Raw genomic sequence first — 26,378 nt, forward strand, 5'->3', positions numbered from 1 at the left:
GTCAGATCCCAAAATATTACCTAGGACTGCAGGTTTCTGAATAAAATGAGAATCACGATTTTTGCTTTTTGCTTAGAATATACACCACGGTTCTCTCATGAGTCTGTAGAATCTTCTTTTAAAGATTTACCTCTGAGCATTAGCCATAATACAATCTTGAGCTTAAGTAAACAGTGTTCGCAAACTTTATGTTGTCAATAGACTGCATGTTTTAAAGTAGTTAAAGACAGTAGACGGCTATCTGATGATCTGTTTGCACAGACTTGAGCCATCGTTGCCATACAAACTCGAGACAAGCTCATAGTCAAAGATAATGAAATGGCAAATTATGCTAATTGTTTCTCCAGAAAGCTCTATGAAGTTTTGATCTGTCCGAGAAGCTCATTGAGATGTAAATTAGAGTTCAAAGCCTCTTCATAGACTAGATTTGGCCTTTTCGCCTCTACAAGCCATATCAATGTCTTATAAAGATCATATTTTGTAAGCTCCTCCATTTGTGTGACCTGTGCCTTTCTTATCTGTTCATGTTGTGCAATCCTACCCTCAGGCGGAGTTCACCAGCCTGGCTACTTTTTGTTTGTTGCTACTGTATGTAAGACTGGGAGATACACAAAAAAAGGAACAAAACAGCACCTTCCAGTCTGTCGTCATCATGCATGCATGGAATGCCAAACATGCATACTTCACCTGACATTTTTGGCCATTGTGTCTGCATTGCATTGCACTTTGTTTTGACGTATTGATTTCTGAGATACAGAAAACATGTCGTTATGTCGCAGAATTAGGCAAATAGTGGACCAATAAATCAAACATGGTACTATTAGATTAGATTTAACTTTATTGTCATTGTGTTAAAATACTGTACAATGAAATGGACTTAGCTTCTTACCAGAAGTGCAAATAACGAGTATTAATATTATAAATGTATACAGCTATAGTATATGGGATTTAGTGCAAGGTTGTAGAGGTGAAGCTGTATTGTGTGCTAGTGTCTAAATAGTAAACAGCAAAAAGTCTTGCAAGACTGCATGTATTGTATGAAGTGTTAATGAATGGTGCTGTTTTGGTTAGTACACACACTTGCTGAAGCATGCACATTGATATTGATTGTAGTGTTTATTGCATCTGTTGACTCATTTTGTGAGGACATTAAATGGTCATAAAACCCCCACTGTCTCAGCATGGTGTTTTCACACCTCTAGTTTAAAAAAAGTCAGGAAAGTGGGCGAGTCCAACTTTAGGTGGGAGTGTCGAGTGGCAAAAGAGGGTTCTGCATAAAAAAGGGGAGTTTCATTACTTGCACAATAGCAGATTTTCACACCAGCAGTACAGACACAGGGGAGATAGACAGAGGTTCGGAGAGTAGTACTTACAGTGGGTCTGAGAGCTGTGTGGAAGTAGAGGACTTTCAGTCCATAATATTATAGTGATATTACTGTAAACTTGGTAACTAAATCATTTTGACTAAGGTATGTCTTTAAAAACTGAAAGAGTACTGCTGACAATACTAACTAGCATTGCCATCTGAAATAAGCATAAACGAACATTAATCGCACAATTACCAAATCTGTAGAGACAGAACAATCAACATGAACTGGAATATTGTTTTTAGCAACGTGGGACATATATGACTGTCAACATCGCAAACAGTGTGTTTGAGTGTTTCGTGAGCCTTTATTGAACACGTGAACATCTCCAGAGCTGTTCTGAAAGTCACTTTACCTACATTCTTAAGGATCTTAATTTCAAGTCTAGGGCTGCAACTCATGATTTTTTTATAATCGATTAATCTGTTGAATATTTTTTTGATTAATCGATGAATTGGATAAAAAAAGTATTAATTTCCACTCATTTATTCAAAAAAAGCTAATCTCTGAGCTGTAGTAATAATAATAATAATAACAATAATAAAAATAATAATAGTAATATTAAAATAAAAAACTAAGTAATTTTGTCCTGTTTTCAGTCTAAATATCTACATTTTTTAAATCAAGATACTAAGGGTGTCATGATCCTCCAAATTATCGATTTGATTACATTTTCGATTCTGAAGGCACGATTCGATTCGATTTTTGATTATGAATAATTAATTATTTAATGACCAATTCATTATTTGTAGCCTACCGTTTAAACTACCTGACCTGCATGGTCTTTGTTTTACCCATAAACAAATCATACAGTAAATGAATAAAGGCAAGTTACACACATAATTACCGCCTGTCAATCACTTTTTCTGCGGGACTCGTGAATAGGCAGTGATCTGTGTCATTATAATGGCGTCGGTTAAAAAGAGGCACAACCAACAGGAACCAGCCAACAGTATCTGAGGTGTTCGCTAAAATGACTAAGTACAAGTGAGTGAAAGATTGAAGCAGTCCTCTGACTGCCTGGACCTGCTGTCTGGAGCGCATTTCTGTGGCCAAAAATGTGTCTGTGTGGTCACGTGATGTGCATTTTCAGAGGTAGAGAGGAAGGAGGGCTGCTCAGAAATGCTACACGCCACTGTGGATGTCAAATCGTTGTCGTTCTAAAATGCCATTTAAAAACAAAGACAGTGTAAACAGGGCCTGAGTGTGTACTTTTCGCGAGCGGATTTGCAACGGGGGCGGGCGGATGCCGGTGTTGTCTATCGGACGAACCGTACGTAATACGTACATAGCAGAGCTTGCAAAATTGTGTTTTTTTTTGTCGACAACACGAACGTTGTCAACATAACTCACTGGAAATCCAAAATGCTTACACACCGGCGACTTCATTGAAAGAAGAGAGGGTTTAAGTTCTGTCGACGGGTCTCCTGCTTCTGCAGTTTAACAAGCAGTTCAACAAGCCTGTTTTTTTCCCGCTTGGCAAGCCAAGCTGATGTGACATGGGGGCGTGGCAGCATCGACGATTCTATTTTTTGATTCGATAATCGAAATTGAGCATAAATTTCGATCAATTTCGATTAAAATCGAAATCGTGACACCCCTACAAGATACATACTAGACACGTGAAATAGCATTAGAAATTATGTTTTGCTTTCTGAATAAAAAAACCCACCTCAGAATTAAGTGATTGCTTAAAACAAGTTAAACTATTTGCGAATTAGGTAAGAAAAATAATTCTGAGATATAATCTCAAAAAGAAGTTTTACCAGTTCACATAGACGCATCTATAACGCTATAAATTTACCAGTTACTCCTCAAATACATGCAAGAAAGTGGCTGGTGAACTTAGAGAAGATCAGATTCAACTTTATAGTTACTTTCACTATGTGTATTGTGTATCTAATATGAAGAAAAAACATCAGCAAATTATATATGAATGAATCGTTAGACTTCCTTGTGTTTTACAAACTCTTAAGCCCCATTCACACGGGGCTTCAGCGTCAACGCTTGACTGAAGGTGTGTCTAAAGTTAAGCCTGATTTATACTCCTGCGTCAGGTGACCGGCGTAACCCACGGCGCAGGCAACGCGCGTGGCTGTGCATTTATACTTCTGCGCGCTGTCTCTGTTGGTCTGCATTAACACTTCCGAAACGCTAGTGGGCAGTGAGGTGTAAATGTTCCTCTGTGTCGAGTTTCTTCGCTACTTTTTTGCATTTCCTGAACACTTCCGGGATGTACAAGTGACTTAAACTCGCTCATTTTGAGGCAGGAACCGGCGGACGTGCAACAACTTTAACTATGAGGTAAACACAAAACAAAACTTTCCATCCGGAGCTCCTTCCCGGGACTCCACACTTGTAAACAATCGCTCGCGCGGCTCTCGGTCCCGCCCAGACGCGTCAGCGCTACCAAGCCGACCAATCACAGAGCTTACGCTACGCGTCGTTGCGACGTGTAGTTACATTTTTTGAGAGGTGCACGTCAGTGACGGCGATGGCCACGGCAAAGGGCTATGCGTCAGCGCCGTAGCATACGCCGGTGTTTGACGCAGAAGTATAAATCAGCCTTTAGGGCTGAAGCGATCGTCATAGCAGCGTCAGCCAATGAAATTCAGTTAGCAATAAGCTAGTCTAGCCGTTGTATTTGCATACAGCGATCTGATTGGCTGATGCTTCCGTCTGACGGATCTTTTTAAAAAAAATTTTTAATTATTATAATTTTTATTATTATTATTATTATTATTTATTTATTTTTTTTTTTGTCCGACAGATCCACAATGCAGTTTGGCAATGCCTGACGTCACCATTCGAAGTGAATGGGAAGCATTGACGCTGAAGCCTCGTGTGAATGGGGCGTTAGAAATGTTTTGTTTTACTAGTACTTGTGTGTATTTACTTGTCAAAAAAATAAATTAAGCATTAGGCGATTAAAACACTGCATAATTGTGATAATATGAAAACTTTCTCAGCGGAGTTAAGTTGGTTTTGTTTTCGAGAAAAGAAAAAAAAACGGAATAAAAATAAGCACTTTTCTGACGGTCCCCTTACACACAGCTCTCTCTGGCTCGGCGCCAGACACATTGCCAATGCTTAGTTTGATTTTCTCAGTTGCCGCTATAGGGTAAAAGAGCTAACGCTAACTTGTCAAGCTGGATAACAAGCAAAACATCAACACCAAGGACTTTACGGTCCAACTCTGTATCAGTGCGCGACAGTCCCTGTGTCCTATTCAAACATCAAAATCAAAGTTCTTCTTAAATAAATAGCCTTAATAATAATAATGTTTTCGTTATTATTTTTTTATATTAATTCTATTATTTGACCATGCAACATTTATTCTAACCAAGTCCATGAAAAAAAAGAGTTCTGCAAATGGCATGAAGTAGTGAATATCTAACAATATATCTAAGAATTTAAGACTTGCATGGTTTCACGATTATGTCACGATTGTTTCACTTAAAAAGATATACTTGATGTCTCAAAATAAGTGCTATTTCATAGATGATAGCAACATGTAACTACAGACAAACGCAACTATTTCCGCACTTGGGATTTACAATTAAAACAAAGTATTTTTTGCACTCAAATGAATTTCATTGTATCTAGTTATTTTTAATATGTTGTATTCATTATCATAACTATTATTGCAAACCCTTTGGTCCTTGCGGCAGGAAGCTGCTCTGAGTTCTGATTAGCTGTTTCCTGGTTGGGTCTTTTGATTGAACGGAAGGTTTTTGCCTCCCTGTTTTTCCCCCTGCCTTTCTTTGTCTCAAGGCCATTTGGAAATTTGTATGCATTACCAAAATATTCCCCTCGTAATAATATGACATTTCAAATCTCCATTCTCCACCCTTCTGAGTCCAGCCAAACTAAGAGCTCCCTGTTTTTCTCATGTTGTTTAACATTTCTAAATGATCAAAATAGGCAGACAGATATGTTTGTGCATAATTCCTGCATTGGATTTAGATTTAGTGTATGAATTTGAAGTTAGAAATTTTATTAAACAATTGATAGATCAGTTTACCCCTCAAACGTTTACTCGCCCTCATGCAGTGCTATTCTAGCTTTATCAGTATTGTTTTATTATTTAATAAAATGGTGTTAGTTTTAATATTTAATTTTAGCTAATGTTTGTGCCTTTTTTACTTAAAAATATTTAATATTTTTTTATGTTTTTAAAATTTTTTTATAACTTTTTTTATTATTTTGTTCTTTGAACCATATTTTGGTTATTTGTCATTTTTGAATTGTTTTTGAATGACGATTGCCTGTGTCTCACTTTGCGCCTGATCATCTTCTCATTCGTAATTCACCTGCTTTCTTTTGCTCACGCGAACATTCATGCTCCTTCTCCATTCCATGATCATATTTAACTGCATATAAAGATTTTAGTTAAAGGCCGTTTGTATCTATTTAGTGAGGAGCCAGCACTGGCAATTTAACAATTATTTTTAACCAGCTAAAGTGGGTAGTGGGAGGTGTCTTTCTAACCCACCACAGCTGAAATCTACCTGCATTTGGTGGGTTGGCAGGTGTTAATGTCAAGCCCTGTTAATAACCATATCTTCATTGCAAACCTGATATTAGGCCTGTTTCAGTAAGGAGGTTCAACCAACTCGGAGTTTAAACTTGAACTCTGAGTGGATTTACAGAGAGATCAAAAAAACAGCTGATCTGAGTTGGGTCAATCAACTTTGAGTAGACTAACTCGGAGTCAAGCGCACACCGCAACTATAAAAAGGCGTTATCAATGAAGTGTAGATATTACGAGTGACTATGGCAACATCTTAAAAAAGAAATCACCATTTCTTTCTCCAACTGAACTTGATGTGCCCATGCAAAGTTATAACAAATATAAACATATATTTTAAAAAGCAACACCACTGCATCAGTGAAACAGCTGCTCAAGTTAAAATATTTAAATATTTAAGTATATTAAAATAAGTAATGTTATGTGTAACGTTTATAAAACTTTTACACACGTTCTCACTTTTATACACGTTGATTAGTTTTAATAGATTAGAAGTGCACTTGTGTGTCTACCTTTTTTATTCATCAAGTGATAGAGGTTGATATGAGGTTGATGTAAGCAGAACTAAACAATAGTTTTTAGAAAGAATAATAATCTAGTAACAGTACATGTCGAAGGTCAGTTAATTTAAGCTAATTATGTATTAAAAAAGGACAAGTCATTCTTGTTGACTTTTTTTCTTTGTGTGACTGAAATGCAGGTAATAGCTATGTTTCCATCCAAATATATTAATTACATTTATGTGCAAAACTAGAATAATGTATAAAAGATGTGCGAATAAAGCAGCGTTTCCATCCAACAAATCAAAGAGAACAAAATCGTCACTTCCTGATTAACTAGCACCAAATATCAACAGTAAAAACAGAATTTACTGCGGTAGAAGAAGCTGAGTCAATCTTTTCTTTATTTAATAAATGTAGCCTACTTGCGCCTCAGAAGACAATGCTGACACGCAATGAACGCGTGGGGGCATTTGAAGTCATGAGACACGAAGAACAGATGCTCTTGATACCCTCCAGAAACTCTGGAGGAAATTAATAATAAAACAACATTGATACTGAAACGGTTAAGGTGCCTATTTACACACTTTTTCATCATCATATAATCTCTTATAACAAACCTTTTTTTAATGCACATACTGTAATTTGTTCAGTAAAAGTGTTTCCATCATAGTTTAAGCGCATCTTTTCTATCAAATAAAAGTTTATCCTACTCAGTTATGTGCATGTTTTTATGCGTATTTTCAAAAGTCATGTGCATCATGACGTTGCCATCAATCGTTTTTATGCGCATCTCCAAAAAGAGCATTAAAAGGTCAAAAAGAGCATTAAGGTGAGCAATACCACTTCATCTTTTAAAAAGGGGTTGGAGACCAACAGAAACTCAGAGTTTAGAGAACAAAATGCTTTGATTGAAATTTTATTTTACAAGTTGATTAAATCCCATTTTGTTATTTAACCTATTATTTTTATGCAACAGTCAAGTTGGATGTTAATTTGCTATGAAAAAAAGGAAATAATTTATTTTTGCATGCTGATTTGTGAAATTGTGAATATAGATCTATATAATCACCTTGCAATTTTAAAATTATAGGTTTTTTGCTTTGAGTAAAGACTATTTAGTTCCTAAGAGCAGTTCAATCTTTTAAGTTTGCTGTATAAAAATAAAACATTTTGCCATCGCCCTCCAAGTCTGAAGAGTTATCGGTTATCGATATCTGCAAAAAATTCCTATCAGTGCATACTCTAGTTTTAATAATGTAACAGACATAAGCAAATTTCATTACAAATTGTTGTAATTTAGATGGTATTCAGTGAACATTCCTCCCCCCATGGGAGCTTTAAGAGATTTTTTCATTCATTCATTCATTTATTCATTCATTCATTAGTGAGCTATTATTGTAAAAAGTAGAATAATTTATTTAACTCATAATTATAGTGAGTAAAATGATCTTTTGGACTCCACATCAGCAAACTGTACTTAATATTTGCAAACAGCATACTTTGTCTTTATTTTCAACGCATGAACAGTAGACATAAAGAGCTTGCTGTTCTCTAACTGGATAAATATATATCTGCCACACATTGAAAGAAAGAAAGAAAACAGGAAATGAATCATTGTCGTAACGGATGCTGCTGTCATTGAAATATAACAGGCGTGGTATGGTAGATGGTAAAAGTTTAGTTATTTGCTGAAAGAATAAGTAAATTAATCACTTTTCTGAATCTTTCACTTATGGATTATGCCCCCATGTTGTGAGTCACATTGTGCATTATAAAAGCACTGGGCTCTCAGAGTATAAAATGGCATTGGAGAGAGGTGCGTGTATAGACTGTGTCCCTTCATTCATTCCTGCCAGTTAATGCAGTTGTAATTGTAAGGGTCTGAGTCAGAGCTGTCCTTGCCCCCTGATACTGTGGGCTGGATTCAATAGTCTGCCGTCACTGTGTGTAGAAAAACATACCTACATCTGTAAGTGGTCTTTGGTTTATTGTCATTTTAGGCACTTTCAAAATTAAGTCTGTGAAATATTCAAATTTGGGTCTACAAGGAAACTTTTAAGAGGACAAATGAAAACACAGTATTTCCTTTAGATTGTATATTTTGCATCATTTTATTATTTAACAGTTTTATGTGTTTAAGCATTATGACCAATCACACAAATGATCTGTTGAGCTTGATGCGCGAGTGATTTACATGTTAAGTCAATGCAAAGACACGAATAGACATCCTGTGGTACGATATGCGCGAATAGGGCGGTGCAAATGACGCGAGTTGAGAGTATTGCACGATTGACGTGCAAATTGCTCAAGTAGGAAATCATGAGCTTTCTCTTGTAGCGTAGTGATTATGACGTAGCACCTGTTGTTGATGTCCCGGGGGAAAATCTTCCTGCTGACACTGGACAACAGTTCATCAAACTGGGTTTGGCTCAGTCGTAAGCACCACTGAAAGCCCCGTCCATCACATGAATACACGTCTGTTGTGAAGTAAATTTGATTCGCGAATGAAGCAAGTAATGGGTCACAGCTCTACTTACAAATATCACGATTTATCCACGCGCACCGCGTCTGGTGTAGGCATGGGATTTAATAGCCGTTTCAAGGTTTTAATAGCGTTAAAATGTTTAGTGATACCATTCCCAAGGTACATGTAAGTTTTTTATTTATATATATATATATATATATATATATATATATATATATATATATATATATATATATTTTTTTTTTTTTTTTTTTTTTGAATACACAAAAAGAAATCTGTGTTGAAACTAATGAAGACAGGAGCAAGTCAATGATATATTTTCATTATTTAGCCTAACATACTTACTGTTCCAAAATATTATAAATATTTCTTAAAATAAAATATATTGTGTTTAATGGGGAATAAACTTTTTTTTTTTACTTAGACATTTAAAATAAAACTTATTTTAGAGCAGTGACCACAATACCGTGATATCGTAAAACCAGGTTTTTTTTTATCCAGGGTTATCATACCGTCAGAAACCCATGCCTAGTCTGGTGTGAACACAGCATTATGCATTGTCCATACAGAGGGGCTTAGCTAAGTCACAGCTGAAAATTCAGGAGTTTTTGTCGTTGTGTCTGTTCTCACTCTTCAATTTTGCTAATTAATTTCACCATACTGTACATTGATTTAGTTATTAACAGGAGTTTTGTTAACGTTAATGACTAAAACAACTTGTCTGTGAATCCACTGGCCAGTAGGGCTAAATATCGAATACATTTCTAAAGCTGAAAAGGGTGAGCATCATTGAACACAGTGACACTTTCAGTTTCACACACTTTGCAAAAAGTTAAACGCCAATGATGTTACATGCTGCTGTAAATGTAGGTGCAGGCATCTGTATTATAACACTGCACACTTAATCATATTAGAGATAAATCCAAAAAGGATTGATTTCTGACTTTTGAGAACTGATATTGAGTTGACCATATAGTTTAATAATGATAAAATCGGCTGAAAAACAATGATGGAAACAGGCTGAAAACAACAGAATTGTGGGTTCTGGTACTTCAACTGTTTTCTCTGTAAGCACCTTTTGAAATAACCAATTTAGAGCTTGGTTATGTGGTCAACCTGCTTAGAGGTACTTTTAGCTGTACATTTCCTGAAAAAAAACAGATGCGCTTAAGAACCGCCGAGCTTAAGTCTTGTACAATAAATGCAATTTGTCAATATTAGTACTTGATTAGCGCTGATGTTTTATCCCATTTTTAATGGTTTCATTTTATTCAGTTTGCGGTAATGCAGTTTTTTGGTAAAACCTGATATTATTGTACTGCTATAATGTTTATGGCTGCCCACACAAAATGTTGGGTTGTTTTATAAACACTCAATACATATCAAACAGTCTATAATAGGCATAAGAATCTGACGGTATGATAACTTTGGATAAAATAATCACTGTTTTGCGGTATTGTGGCGACTGTTCTAAGATATATTTTCTTTTAATGTCTGGGTAAAAAAAGAACTTTTTCCCCTTAAACACAATTTATTTTATTTTGACAAACATTTAAAATATTTGGAGCAGTAAACATTGAAATTCACAGAACAGAAAAACAGAAAAACTAAATATAGCAATGTCAGTTTTTTCCAATATCAAGTAGCTATTTTGTGATGTCTGTTTATTGTGAAGTCCAGGTTTGTTATCAAATCTATGGTAAAATGAAGTAAACAAAAGATCCAGTTTAGTGGTCTTAAACTTTATTAAAAACAAGGTTTATATACTCTTTTCTAATTTAGAATCAGAAGGAAGGACTGTTTTTTTTTTTTTTTTTTTCCACAACATGGCATGGCGCAGAATTTAATTGCCTTCATCTGTATTCTATAGATTTGTCATTAAATTTGTTATTTTGGCTTTAATATAAGCTTGTTAAACAAAATGAAAAAAGGTTTGAGTTCTGAAGTAGCTCCTATGATCTCTTGTATGCCAAAGGGAGCTTTAATTTCTCAGATCAGGACCTCTTAAGGCTGATTTATACTTCTGCGTCAAGCGCATCCGTATGCTATGTCGCAGCCTATGCGTTGACAAATAGCCCTCGCCATGGCCGTCGGTGTCGCTGATGTGCACCTCTCAAAAAATGTAACTACACGTCGCAACGAAGCATACCACAAGCTCTGTGATTGGTCGGTTTGGAAGCAATGACGAGTGTGGGCGGACAGAGGGCCACGCGTTTCCATTGGAGCGACTGTTTACAAGTTTCAACTGTTTGCAAGGAGCTCTGGATGGAGACTGTTGCTTTGTGTTTACCTTATGTTTAAAGTTGTTGCACGTTCACCGGTTCCTGCCTCATAATGAGCGAGTTTGAACCACTTGTACATAAAGGAAGCATTCAGAAAAACAAAACACCAGCGAAGGAACTCGGCACAGAGGAACATAAACACCTCACTGCCAGCTAGCATTTCAAAAGTGTTATTGCAGAGCAACAGAAACTGCATGCAGAAGTATAAATGCACAGCTACACGTGTTGCATGCGCCATGGGTCATGCCGATCACTTAACGCAGAAGTATGAACAGGTTTTAGGGTGCACTCTCACTATGCTATCCGAACCGTGCTCAGGCGCGTTTCCCGGTTTGTTTAAGAAGTGTGTGTGCTTCGGTTGGAACAGGTGTGCCAAAGCAGGGTTTGGTTGGACTTTTGTGCAGTACGCTTGTTGTGTAAAGCGCGCCTGAGCCCAAAACTGAAGACATGACATCACTTAAAACATGACTGTTTCATATGGATTTAATTATCACTTTTTTAATGAGTGCAAACTCATTCATTCATTTTATTTTCGGCTTAGTCCCTTTATTAATCCAGGGTCGCCACAGCAGAATGAACCGACAACTTATCCAGCACGTTTTGCGCAGTGGATGCCCTTCCAGCTGCAACCTATCTCTGGGAAACCCACCCATATTCACTCATTCACGCTCATTCACTGCGGACAATTCAGCCTACCCAATTCATCTGTACCGCATGCCTTTGGACTATGGGGGAAACCGGAGCACCCGGAGGAAACCCACGCGAACACAGGGAGAACATGCAAACTCCACACGGAAACGCCAACTAACCCAGCCGAAACTCGAACCAGCGACCTTCTTGCTGTGAGGTGACAGCACTAGTAGCTACTGCGCCACCGCATCGCCTGAGTGCAAACTTTTAGTTTAATAAATACCACTCTCTGCACCTTCAGCAAACCTCCTAATACGTACAACATGATGACTTTTATGATAATTTATGATTTTATCAATTGTATTAAAAGTTGTGGATCTGTTCGTCAAAATATTTGACTATGTGTCACTGCATCCCAAACGACTGAAACAATATAACTAAAGCAATCTCCACTGTGCCGAGCGAGAGTGCTTCTCTTCTGGTAAGCTGGACAGTCACATCATCGATGACGTAATCATGCTCAGGTTTAGAAGGCAAAATGCAGAGTGAGTGCAGGTTGTCGAGGGAGAAGGGAGGGAGGACAATCGTGCTTCAGCAACTGTACCTAGTGTGACTATGCCCTTAAATTGAACCCAGCTGTTGGGTTTAAAAAAAAAAATGTTTTTAGAGATTTGTTTCTTGCAGCTGTTTCTCAATATTATGCAATAAATGACTGATTTTATAGTCTAATTATTGAGCATGCATAGTTGGGGAATAAAGCACATGATTTCATTGCTGCTTGATGCGTGCAAACTTCATTATATTCATCATCTGCCATTTTTCTATCCATTTTGTATGTTGTCCCCTGGGAAAACCCGGGCAGGAGTGGGCATGTCATTGGACGAATGCAGGCAGCTGACGGTTTTACAGTGCTGGTGTGATAATGATAGTTGTTTTATTCCATTAAGTGGCTCCGTTATGTAAAGCCCATCTCTTTACTCGCATTTTGTTGGAACTGTGCATTGATTGTATTGTTAAAAGCCAATAAATACTGTGTCGCTCGCTTCCTGTGTACTTTTCATCCGGCCCTCTTCAGGTGCTCTCGGTTCTTGAGCGCAAACAAACAGCAAATTGTCACCCACGCAACATCCCACCGTCCCCACCTCCAGACCTGTCATGCCTTCCTGTTTCACATACCGCCCCTTTTCCCCGGACGTGTCCCGCAGATGTTCAGTAGCCTGGCAACTCCATATCCAGATGGAGAGTGCTTAGATTCCCTTTATCTCTCCATCACTGCTGCATTCATAATCACCACCTTCAACCAAGCTCCACCCACCAACACGAGCTCCAGGTGGAGTTAAAAGCGGGGAAAAAGTGATCTGCTTCCTCTCAGAAGAACAAGAAGTGCTTGTATCAGTGTACCCTGTTGCTGGTGAGTAGCCCGGTCACACCAAGGACAGAGATAAGATTGATTTCAAGACCTGCTTGTTATTACAGTTGCTCAAGATCAAGTGCAGATTACTAAATCAGCAGATGCATTAGTGTCTATTGGTCAGGTCTGGAGGGAATATTTTCAAGGTCTTTAATAGGATGTAAATCGAGATATACATAACCCTAATTTATCCTTGTTTTTTTGTTTGTGGTTTTTATCATGCGTATTTCTAATGAATTGATTTTGCCATGGAAATAGCTGTTTTTGCTGACATGGCAATTAAATAAAAATATATGATACATGCGTGCTGTGAATTGAGATTCAGTGTACATCAAGACATTTTGTGTGCTTCATTTTTTTTTGCCTCCTTCATGTGAAGTGTATTCTGAACATTTTTTTCATGGCATGATGATCTTGTGATCTTAGTTCGTAAATCTCCATGTTGCAGGTGGCTTCTTTCTTCATCTCTGCCATGATGTAAGTTTCCTGTTAGTTGATGTCAATGCAAATGTGCATAAGTTTGGCCCTGCTGTGAGTTTTCCCTCTGTTTAGGTGAGTGTGCAGAGTTTGTGGTGGTATTTCGACTTTTTAATGAGCTCCAGGTGTAAACTGAAATCACATTGTGCCTATGAAGACACGTTCTGTTTTGTTGCGTACTGGCATGGTGTAGTTTGGGATCCCTGCTCGCAATATGGCTTAGTTCTTCTATTGTGGTTGGTTCAGCCAGTTATTTGCCTACGCAGGCACACTTTTCAACAACAGATTCGTGTTAGAGGTGGAGTTGGTGGAAAATTCCAGTAAATTCCATAGCTGACCTGAACGTGTTGAGGTCTGTCTGCTCATCCTGAGGTCATGTTCTCCTCCCTCTGTTGACCTTTGTCTAATAATGTTGTTTGAGGGTTAAAAGCTGTTGTTTGAGCTCTTTGGAAAGATGGACACTTTTTGTGCGTGCACTAAGCAAACAAGCACATGTATGAATGTTAAAAAATTGTTTATTGTAAGACTTTGAGTTTATCGTTTTTGAGTTTATTGAAAGAGTTCAAAAGCGAATGTAAAATGTTAATAAAATAAGGTTCTTTAGAATTTTTTTATACCATCAAATCATTTCAGAAATACTTAGTCTGTATTTTCTTTAGCATGTAGTGCATTAGCTTTGCCTTCAGAAACCAGTATTTTGCCTTTTTTCTCTTATGTGTTTGGAGCAAAAAGGTATTATTGAGGTGATTATGTTTTTATATTATCATTATTTTATTTGTAATACAATCTCTAGTTTCTCACTAGCACATTTGTTGTAATTTCAGCAGGAGTGCAAGAGGAAACTCATAAGCCATAGGGGGTCAGTCCCCAAATATTATTCTTGGTTAATGGAGACCCATTTGAAGTTTTAAACTCTGAGAACCAATGCTTAAGAGGCTGATTATTATTATTATTACTATTTTTATTATTATTATAAATTGCTGTAGTGGTATTAGATTAGATTAGATTCAACTTTAGTGTCATTACACTTGTAGAAGGCAAAGAAATGCAGTTTAGGTCTAAGCAGGAGTGCAATAGCCGCAAGTGCAGGATATTGGTAAAAGTTAAGAGCAATTGTATAAAAACTGATGATATTTACAGATGGATGTACTATGAACATATTCAGGTTGTATTAACTATGATCAGATATTTACAGTAGTTTAATGTATGTACATGTTGCTATTATGATTAGAGATATGCAGATATATATATATATATATATATATATATATATATATATATATATATATATATATATATATATAAACATATATATATATATATATATAAACATAATTAAAAAAATATATGTACAGAGGTTATGTACAATTCAGGATTAATTAGTGCATGATGGTGCAATAAATGTGCAATTTTAATTGTGCAAATAATAAATAACAATGCAGTATTTATAGGGAGTGAAAGTATAATAAGAGTATTATGGTAAGCAGCAGTATTAATGTACTGGAATATGTACCGTCATGCAATAATTAAATTACATTTAACATATTATTTATATATACACTGAAAAAAAATGATTCAAATATGATTCCTTGGATTTACTCAATTTTTTTATTTAAATGGTTTTAAACAATATAATTGGGCTGAATTTAAAGAAATAAATTAAGCTGAACATTTATACATTTAATTTGTTTGTTTAAATTCAACACATATAAATGGTTTGCAACCATTTTGCAAACAATTTTTTTTTTCAATGTAGTGTACACAGTCTGGGTACCATGGTAAAAGTTAAAAATGTTTCTTTTTCCCACATTTTATCCCATCATTATACTATTTATTGATGTTTAGTATTTCTCCTGTATCTTCAAACTAGCCCCTTTCACACATACAGACCTTTCCGGAAAATTACCGGCAATTTTCCGGAAAGGTTGTATGTGTGAACAGGCCCTTTTTGAAAATACAGGTAAATTCGTTCTGGCTATTTTCCGGAAAGAGAAGTTGTAACATTACCGGTAATTTGCCGGAATGCTGCGCTGTGTGAATGCAGAAGGAAGATTGCCGTAATAAGCGCGTCCACGTCTAGAACGGGCTGACGTGAGACACCTGCTTTAGCCAATCAGAACAGTCAGACGCATTCACGTGCGCGCGGTTTATGAGAATAAAAGCCTTTGAATATTTTTTCCAGACACCTTTAGCTGCTAGATTTTAGTCAGATAATGTTTCTATGTTCCTTCTTAATGCTGTGTAAATAATTATCGATAAAATGTTCATGATAATCCGTTGTTTGTTTACCTTCAAGCTTTGCGTGTGCCCGTGAGCGCCCATAGCGCCAGCACACACGCATATCATGAACATCTCGACATGCGAAAGTGTTTCCCTATGTTTTCATTAGAGTTGTACTCAATACTGATCCATCCGAAGAGTTTGTAATGTAGTCAAATGTTTACAAACACAAGCGCAGCCGTTTAGAGGTCATTTCTGGTTAATGATGTCAGAATTCACCGGCATTTTGCGATGGATGTGTGAATGCTCTTTTCCGGAAAAATTCCGTAACGTCCTCGCCTGTGTGAACAGCGCTTTTTTGAATCTACCGGTAAAGTAGTTCCGGAAATTTTCCGGATATTTACCGGTATCACTGTGTGAAAGGGGCTAATTACTACTATGTCTATGAAAGGTGTCAGTAACATATACACAGAACTGATTCTCCCTGGTTCCGCCAGACTCCCTGGGAAGCACTCTTGCTCTCAAATCTGATATAAAGACAGACGTTCAAGATGATTATTTTTTAGTTTTTGTTTGTTTTTGTTTTTTTTTTTTTAGCTTGAAAACACTTTAAATGATTATAAAAATGGCCACATGCTCTTCCTTAAATAAAGCCATGCAATATTGCCCTTCTTATGCAACCTCCAAATCAGCCAATGGGCTCTATGCACAGCTTGTTTTTTAGTCACCAATAATCTTCCAGTTAAAGGTTAATGCGATATATTTTTTTTTTTTTTGCGTACCTTTTTACAGCATTGATAAAATAAAGGGGCTAATATCATAAGTTGGTGTTACCATGTGTGTGCTGTTTTGAAGGAATCATTTGAAAGAATGTTTCAGTGAGTCACTCAAAAAGACAGACTTTCTGCCACCTGGCAGGTTTAGTGTTTATCTATGGTATGTCTAAATCATCCAAGTTACCTGCGCAAAAACTCTCAATGATTTTTAAAATTGTTTAAAAAAATCTCCTAAAGATTGATATTGTCACACCCCTGCGGTAAACTTTTTTAAAAATGTATTTATTTATTTTTTTGCAAGTGATGGGCCTTACTCTGTCTTATTGGGATGCACAGCCTCTCTTCTATTTTGCTGATGTGTTATGCAGACGAATAAGAGCAGAAGTGAATGTTCACCCATGCATCAGTACCTCAGCACACAATCAGCGCTGTATAATTGGCTCTGGCTTTCAAACCCTCTCTGGCCTCATTCTCCTGTTTATGGGCCACGCAAAGCCTGACAGCAGAAAGCTCTAATTGCGGTGATGTAATCCATCTGAAGGTACAAAGAGGCCCATTCTCATCTTGCATCTCTCGCGGGAGCCGTTGATGCCAGTGTTTCCATGGCAGAGCCGTCCGGGAATATCTGGAAAACTGCTCTGCCACTTCTTCAGTGTGATTTTAGCTTTTTTTTTTCTTAATAATCAACTTATTTCGTCATCTCAAAATCAAAGTACTTTTTTTTTAATGTAGCTGATAGGGTATATGATGATATTTACATACTACTTATACACAGGCATGGGAAGTAACAAAACACAAACAAATCGTTGCTGTACTTAAGTAGATTTTTATAGTATAAGTAAGGCCATGTGCTTACATAGGTGGTATAGGTATACATTTTGATAATGCCTGTCAAAATTAATTTCAAGTTGAAATGTCAAGCGGTGTAACTGGTGACACCATTTTACTCCTATTACTTGTCTTTTCTGTTGGGGGCCAATTTAGTCAAATATCAGTATTTCATGGTGCTGATTAAAATCTAAATTAATTTACTAATTGGAACTATTTTTGTTCATAGTGTTGCATTATTCATTTATTTATTGAGAAAGTGGCGCGTAATCCACAACCTTACTACTAAAGCTGTGTAAACCTATAGGATAAAATCATTTTGCTGCTCAACATGAATTATTTTTTTTTAAATGTTAATCCATGTTTCCATTCACCTAATTTTATGGACACTTTCTTTTTCACACTCGCACTCATCCACTACGGCCAATTTAATTTTTCCAAATCACCTATAAAGCAAGTCTCTGGATTGTCTGAGAAACTGGAGCATAGGAAACCCACGCAAACTCCACACAGGAAGGCCTCTAGTCCATCCAGGACTCGAACCAGCAATCATAGTGCTGTGAGGCAACTGTGCAGCCATTGTGCCACCCTCCTGCAATTCTTTTTTTTTTATTTTATATATATTTCCCAACTGATGTTGAAAGTATATTATTTATTTATTTTTTGGGGAGAGAATAAATAAATATATATATATATATATATATATATATATATATATATATATATATATATATATATATATATATATAATTATTATTATTTTTTGTAATGCTTAAACAGTTTTAAAAGTCAATATTCTTACCCCTTTAAATATTTTTTGATAATCTACAGAACAAACCACTTTTATACAATAACTTGCCAAATAAATCTTACTTGCCTTGTTAACTAAGTTAAGCCTTTAAATGTCACTTTATACTGAATAATAGTGTCTTGTGAAATAACTTGTGAAATAATATGTACTGTCATCTTGTCAAAGATAAACGTTATTGAATTTTAATTTAGTTATTACAATTTTGTCATTAATACTATTAGGTTTGGAAATAAGTTGAAGCAGTTCTTGGGAAAAACTTTTAAAAGAATTAAAAATTAACATAGGAGAGGTCACAATTTTACAGACAATTTGACAATTTTGTACTATTATTATTAGTAACAATTGGAGGTGACTTGGAGAAACTGTAATGACAAAGTGGCGAAAAAGGCCAGGAGGTTCTAAATAAATAAATTTATCAGTGTATTGTACGCCACTATTGGTTGTTCATGTAACCTCAATCCCAAAAACGAAAAAAAAAAAAACAGCTTTTATGTACTTTGTATATTTGTAATATTAAGTTCTTTATTTTACTTTAACCAATTGAAAAGAAACCGAGTGATGTAAAAGTTGTTAAATGCTAAAAGTGTTTTTTTATTTGTTATTATTTTATCAGTGAGGGCCACAGATTTAATGGAAAAGATTCTACTACTTTATGTATTAAAGTTTAGCAGCATGGTTTCATAGCTGTGAACACATTTGTCAATGACAATGATCCCCCTTCAGATGTTGTTCCTCAACTGTCATTACAATTTGAGACACCTCACCATAATGATTTCCTGTACATTTAGTCAGACATTTTGTTCAGCGTTGAAAAGAAAGTAAAACCACTTCAGCTTAATTGTTTACTATCATTTTTGATTTTTTTCCCAGTGATGGGTTGCAGCTGGAAGGGTATCCGCTACGTAAAACATATGTTGGATAAGTTGGCGGTCCATTCCACTGTGGAGACCCCTGATCATTAAAGGCACTAAGCCGAAAAGAAAATGAATGATTTCTTGATTTTTTTTTTCTTTGATTTATCATTCTTTGAATTTTTTTTTCACTGTCAATTTTTCCAACAAACAGTCGTGTTTACCTGTTAAAGCAGCATGATCAGGTAGTGTAACTGGTTTGTGTCAATCGGTGTAACCAGTATTTTTCATGAAAATAATGTGAAATTCATTTTAAAACACCTAGTTTAGTGTAATTAAGTGGTTTTTAACAATTTTTACATAATTTGTCAAAGATAATTTAGAAACAAATAAGCCTTTCTCCAGAAGAAAAAATATTATCAGAAATACTGTGAAAATTTCCTTGCTCTGGTAAACATCATTTGGAAAATATTTAATAAAGAACAAAAATTCAAAGAGAGGCTAATAATTCTGACTTTAGCTGTATATATGCGTCCATGATACTTCATATTGCAATATGACATATTACACAGTACTTTGGTAGTGGTTCAGTGTAAATTGTTAACAGATGATATGAGATTTAGTAGATTTGAAAGTGTTAAACTAATTAAACTTATATAATGCGCATATATAAGGGTATGACAAATATGCAGCTTAAAATAAAAATTATATTACACAATCTTTTGTGTAATCTGCATTAAACATTCTAGTGTATGATTATATGCTTAATTATTGCTTATTGAATATGCTTTATTATTTAACATGCTTTTATAACCGGCTCCTCTGATTTGTGTGGGCTGTAGTAGGGATTGCGGGAGGCTGTGTCATTATCTGTTTACTGCCATTTTCTTGCTATAATTATTACTAAGGTGCTTGACCCGTTTGTGTTAAGCATGCAGTGCTCCACTGCCCAGTGCTTTAGTTAACAAATCCCACCACAACCATGGGTACTGAAGCTGTCAGATAGAGCTGATAAAAGCTAAACGTGGCCCTCAGCATCAACAGCGAGAAGTAGTGTTATTGTTGGAAACAGGAGCTGCAGTCTGTGGTCACTGGAGGATTATCAGAGAGGCTGAAAGATAAAGTCAAAGGGCATAAAACATAGCGGTCTGTCTAGAATTCTTTATGAATCGGTATATGAATAATTAACATCCATGATTTGCGCAGCTTGAGTTTGAAATGCAAATATGTGGGAGAGATGCAGTGAAGATTGGATATAGAGGAATTCAGTTGGTTGGGCTAGATTGTTTCTGTAACGTTTGACTGATTTAAAAAAATACATTAAATCAGATTAACGTTTAAACTACTTGTTTAGCCAGCTTGTCAGCATGTTTGAAATAATATTCTCTTGTTACAATCATGCAAAATTCACACCATTTATAATTACATGCCTATTACAGTTTTTGCTCAGTGCTTACATGCTAAAACAAATGCTTAGATGCCTACATTTCTTGTGGCATACATTAAACACTGTGTATATGTGTTATACTGTATGTAAAGTCCATCAGTGTGTTGCTGCTGATATGAGAGAGTAATTCAAATAGTAATTGTGTGTAAGGTTTTAAGGTAATAAATTATTTTTTTTAGAATGGAGTGTATTTTTTTTAAATGTCTGGGTAAAAAACTAAAAAAAAATTCTTCGTTTGAACACAATAAATTTTAATTTGGGAAACATTTAAAATATTTTGGAGCAGTGAACATGTCAGGCTACACAATTCAGAATTCTGCTGTCTTCATTAGTTTCAAAAACAAAGATTTCTTTACAATTTAAAACGGCATCCTTGGAGATCTGTTAGTTGTCCTAAAAACTAAAATAAAAAAATTAAATAAAAAATCTTACTCGTACCTTAAGGAACGGTATTGCTGAAGATTTTGACGGTTTTAAAACCTTGACTTTTTCAAACTGCAGTATACCTTGAAAACGTCCCATGCCTAGTCACAAATGTTTTTGCACTGCATGCAGCATGCCTATCTGGGGTAGCGTTTCGCCGCTACTTTTACACTGCAAGATAGATCGATGACAGAGGGTTTCACACTGCATGACATTATAATAGGAAGAATCACTGACAGCTTTGTCCAAACATCTCACAACCAAACACATGAGAAGTGACATGGAAACAATGCAGGGTCACAGTTTATCCTTTGTTATTAACCACATAATGAGTAAGTACAAAGTATGTAGTATACTGTAAACTTGCTAACTTTTTTCGTCACATCCATATTGCATGTTTGTTTATTTTCCTCATTTAAAACCTAAAAAAATGTTTACAGATTGATATTTTTCTGCTCCCATAATTCTGTGGTTCATTGTTTTAGAATATAAACATGTTTCAATATAAAGTTAACATGTACTTTCTCTGTGAATTTATGTTTTAAACTTCATATCCAGAACACTGGAACTGCTAATATGGAAAAAACACATCATATAACTCATCACCTTAGAATTCTTTTGGTTCTACCAAAATTTAGATATTTACATATTTTTATTAAATGACAAAATATTAACATTATGGTATGTTTTTTAATAAGTTGTTTACATTACATACTTTTTTATTTAAAAAACAAATGTTACACACATACTGTTTGCTATGGAATACAGAAACTTTTAAGCTCAAAATCTCAAAATCATTCAGAACGCAGATAGAACCTTATAATTCTAACGAACTGTATTATTCATGCGAGAGGTAAAAATAATGCTAGTTGTGTCAGTAGTAAAAGTCAATTGATTGCTGATGTGAGTGTTGGATTGTCAAGTGGCTCCTGCAGGCTGTTATGTTCACTTCTGTGTATAATAGAGAGATTGAGTTACCTGAGATCTGAGTCACAGGCCAGCCATCAGAGGAATTGCATTTTTATTTTCTGTTTTACAGCAGTGGAAATTTAGTTTAAGGAAAGGCATCAGATGTCTGTTTCGCACTGAATGCCACACACAGGTTTGCTTGAAGGCATTTTCATAACACACAATATTTTTGCCCTCATTTTCTGCTCAAATTTCCTCACTTTCATTGATGATGTCTCCGGGGATTTGTAAAGGACAACGAGATTCAATTGTTTATTCTTGTGTATTGTGCCATAGTGCACAACAACGTTAATGTCTGTCATGTCTGTAATACATCACGTTGTTATCGCAAAAAGTCTAGCATGTTTCATTTTCCCCCTGCTGTCCACAATCAATTCTGTCACATGAGTGATTGACCAATAGGGTCACATAAAATCTTCCTTACACAGATTTTAAAGTGTCAAAGTGAAAGATAGTGAAAGAGTGGATTATGGTAACTGTAAACTTGTATGGCGCATCTTCACGGAACTACCATGGCTGGATAAAAAGATTGACATTGACGATCAATTAGCTGATGCACTTTGGTGAATGCGTACTGGAATTACCATGTAAACTATCTAATCAGACAATTGCAGAGACATTTATATAATTTATTGACAGAATGCATGTTGTAGACATCGCAAAGCATAATCTCACAGTGACCGACAATTTAATTAATTTAATTTTAATTGTGTATTTGGAATGTTAAAGAAATTTAATTTATCTTTATTTCTATAGCGCTTTTACAATGTAGATTGTGTCAGAGCAGCTTATTATAAAAGTTCTTGTAAATTGAAACTGTCACTTAAGCACTGAAGATTGTAGAATTGTATTATTTTAAGTTGATTGAGGCTTTGTAATATGTCAAAGCAGCTTTGTATAGATTTTTTTCATGTTTATTTAGCCTAGCTTAGCATAACTCATTGAATCTGTTTAGACCATTAGCATCTCAACAACACTACCACATGTTCAGAGTAGTATTAAAGGAACACTCCATTTTTGTAGAGTGAGAAATAGGCTCATTTACAATCTTTTATAGTTGAGTTTTAACATTTCCATCTATTTAGAACAGGGGTGTCATAAGTCAGTCCTGTAGGGCCAGTGTCCGGGAAAATTTATCTCCAACTTGCTTCTACACACCTGCCCGGAAGTTTCTATATCCAAGCGCTTGATTAGATAGTTCAGGTGTGTTTGATTAGGGTTGGAGCTAAACACTCGAGCACACCGGCCCTCCACGACCGAGTTTGGACACCACTGATTTAGATGGTCTACGTTTAGCCTAGCTTAGCTGAGCTCATTGCATCTGAGTAGACCATTAGCATCTCAACAACACTATCACATGTTCAGAGTAGTATTAAAAGAACACTTCATTTTTGTGGAGCTGGAAATAGGCTCATTTACAATCTTTTATAGTCGAGATTTAACTTTAATCCTTTTAGATGGTCTACGTTTAGCCTAGCTTAGCATAACTCATTGAATCCGATTAGCAAATTAGCATCTTAAAATATTTTTTAAAGTTATTTTATTTTCTGGTATGGCTAATATGAACTATAGTCTCATTCTTGCATAACAATCAAGCAACGTTGCTACTGTGACATAACTGCAGCAGATGTAATTATTTTGAATAGCGCTGTTAAATACCTCCAGTTTGAGGAGATGTTAATCTGTCCACGTTAGGTAGAACTTGTTCTATCTTCATTTCATATCCACATGCAAGCAAACATCAATCTTTAAATTATAAGGAAACACTGAAGAACCACTTTCTTTTCTATAAGCTAAATCATCCTTTCTGTGTCTCCAGTGTCCTCAGAGTGTCCCGCCATCAGCATGTCTTCAGAAGCGTCGTCTCCAGTGAAGTCCACTACTCCTCCTCTGTCTCCATCCTCCCCGGTGTCCCCCAGCGCTCTGCACCTGCCCACTTGCCGCAACAGAGCCCGCTCGCCCTCACCCATGAGAAGTCACCTGATCCCCAGCCCGCTGCCCACACGCCGCAACCGCACCTGCTCTGCGTGAGTACAGCTAACCATCCACCATTACTACATTTAAGTCGTTTAGGCAAAGTAAGGTACACTCCTTCAGGGCTCTTCTGTAAGTCGTGTACAAATTTAGGCTATAATGCACAAAATAGGGATATTGACATCATAAAATGACAACAGACATCGAAACTTAATTCTAAAATCTCAATAGAATCTTTGAATATAATGTGACAAATGGCAATTTCTTGCAATCTTTAATGAAGGGGCAGAATCACCACTATGGCCACTCTAGTAGTTGTAGAATTCTGGTAGTTCTACCAGAAATACTTTTTAGAAGGCAGATAAACGTTTTAACACTTATTGAGAATAGTTTGGATAAATGTGAGTTTGTTACTGTCCTTTTATAAAGTCTATTGGCGTAAGCCTTGTCTATGGTGCAGAACTCTGGATGAGCTGGCAGGTCCTGCCTGAAGATAAAGGCAGGCAAAGCCAACCCTCTGAGTGGAGACGAGGCCGACCTGTTGGTGGTTGTGGCGGGGAGGATGGAGGGAAATTTCAGCAACGTTACCCGAGTACAGCGAAACATTAGCCCCTTTCACACATACATACCTTTCCGGAAAATTACCGGCAATTTTCCGGAAAGGTTGTATGTGTGAACAGGCCATTTTTGAAAATACCGGTAAATTCGTTCTGGCTATTTTCCGGAAAGAGAAGTTGTAACATTACCGGCAATTTGCCGGAATGCTGCGCTGTGTGAATGCAGAAGGAAGATAGCCGGAAAGAGCGCGTCCACGTCTAGAACGTGCTGACGTGAGACACCTGCTTTAGCCAATCAGAACAGTCAGACGCATTCACGTCCGCGCGGTTTATGAGAATAAAAGCCTTTGAATATTTTTCCAGACACCTTTAGCTGCTAGAGGTTAGTCAGATCACGTTTCTATGTTCCTTCTTAATGCTAACTGTGTAAATAATTATCGATAAAATGTTTATGATAATCCGTTGTTTGTTTACCTTCAAGCTTTGCGTGTGCCCGTGAGCGCCCATAGCGCCAGCACACACACACACACATATCATGAACATCTCGACATGCGAAAGTGTTTCTCTATGTTTTCATTGGAGTTGTACTCAATACTGATCCATCCGAAGAGTTTGTAATGTAGTCAAATGTTTACAAACACAAGCGCAGCCGATTAGAGGTCATTTCTGGTTAATGATGTCAGAATTTTCTGGCATTTGGTGTGTGGATGTGTGAATGCTCTTTTCCGGAAAAATTCCGTAACGTCCTCGCCTGTGTGAACAGCGTTTTTTTTAATTTACCGGTAAAGTCGTTCTGGAAATTTTCCAGATATTTACCGGTATCACTGTGTGAAAGGGGCTATTGTTTAGATGGGCTCATATGTAGCGTGCTTGGTTGTTGTAGGCTGACGAGATCATTATTATGACTAAGCTTTCATTTCCAATGTTAATTCTCACTTTATAACCTTTGAAAGGCATTTTCGAAGGCTTGATTATGTTAATTGGCTGCATGGTAATCTTTGTTCATGCTTTGTCTAAAATAAATCACTTTATTAATTAGGCAAATTCACTTTTTTATTCTTTATACTTAATATTATACCATCTACCTAATTCCAGACAAATATTTTGGTGTTTAACTAGTCTCGCAGTTTTCATCCCAGACCCTTGAAATTGGGGGTTTATCAGGATTGGTGTGCTATGCCTTTTATCAGGTGTCAGGGTTTTTTTGACAAGCAGAATCGTATTGACTTAACATTGCACCACATTTTGACGAATCATGACGCCAAAAGTGAATTTCGTAGAAACATGAGATTCACAACATCTGATGACGTTTGCAGCCTGAGTTAGGACATACTCTCCGCAAAGGGGTAAAAGTCGTACCCCTGTGCTGACACACGTCCTGAATTTCCCATCGACTTAACATTTTACATTAGGCCAGGGTCACCAAACTTGGTCCTGGAGGTCCGGTGTCCTACAGATTTTAGCTTTAACCCAAATCAAACATACCTGAACAAGCTAATCAAGATCTTACTAGGTATACTTGAAACTTCCAGGCAGGTGTTTTGAAGCTAGTTAGAGATAACCCATGCAGGGACACCGGCCCTCCAGGACCAAGATTGGTGATCCATGCATTAGGCCATTAGGGTGGCGCGGTGGTGCAGTGGGTAGCACTGTCGCCTCACAGTAAGAAGGTCACTGGTTTGAGCCTCAACTGGGTCAGTTGGCATTTCTGTGTGGAGTTTGCATGTTCTCCTCATGTTTCCATGGGTTTCCTCCGGCTGCTCCGGTTTTCCCAAAGACATGGGCTATATGTGAATTGGGTAAATTGTACGTAGTCTATGTGTGAATGTGTGTGTT

At 36.5% G+C, this 26,378-nt stretch overlaps 1 protein-coding gene across 10 annotated transcripts in view; it reads left to right on the top strand.

Moving 5' to 3' along the window:
* Positions 1-26,378, top strand: part of carhsp1 (calcium regulated heat stable protein 1) — a 33,701-nt gene that overhangs the window by 3,896 nt on the left and 3,427 nt on the right. For 4 of the 10 annotated variants that reach the window (XR_015479645.1, XR_015479647.1, XR_015479648.1 and 1 more), the window contains exons 1-2: positions 13,164-13,209; positions 23,831-24,038. Coding sequence is in view for 3 of the 10 variants with exons in the window: in XM_087242359.1 (XP_087098485.1) it covers positions 23,857-24,038 (182 nt within the window). In the remaining 7 variants the exon portion in view is untranslated. Of the gene's footprint in view, positions 1-13,163; positions 13,210-13,657; positions 13,687-23,830; positions 24,039-26,378 lie in introns of those variants that run through there. The other 6 variants (XR_015479642.1, XR_015479643.1, XR_015479644.1 and 3 more) reach the window with 2 other exon arrangements.

Source organism: Danio rerio, chromosome 3 (assembly GCF_052040795.2).
Source record: "Danio rerio strain M-AB ecotype USA chromosome 3, GRCz13ab, whole genome shotgun sequence".
Classification (NCBI taxonomy): Eukaryota; Metazoa; Chordata; class Actinopteri; order Cypriniformes; family Danionidae; genus Danio; species Danio rerio.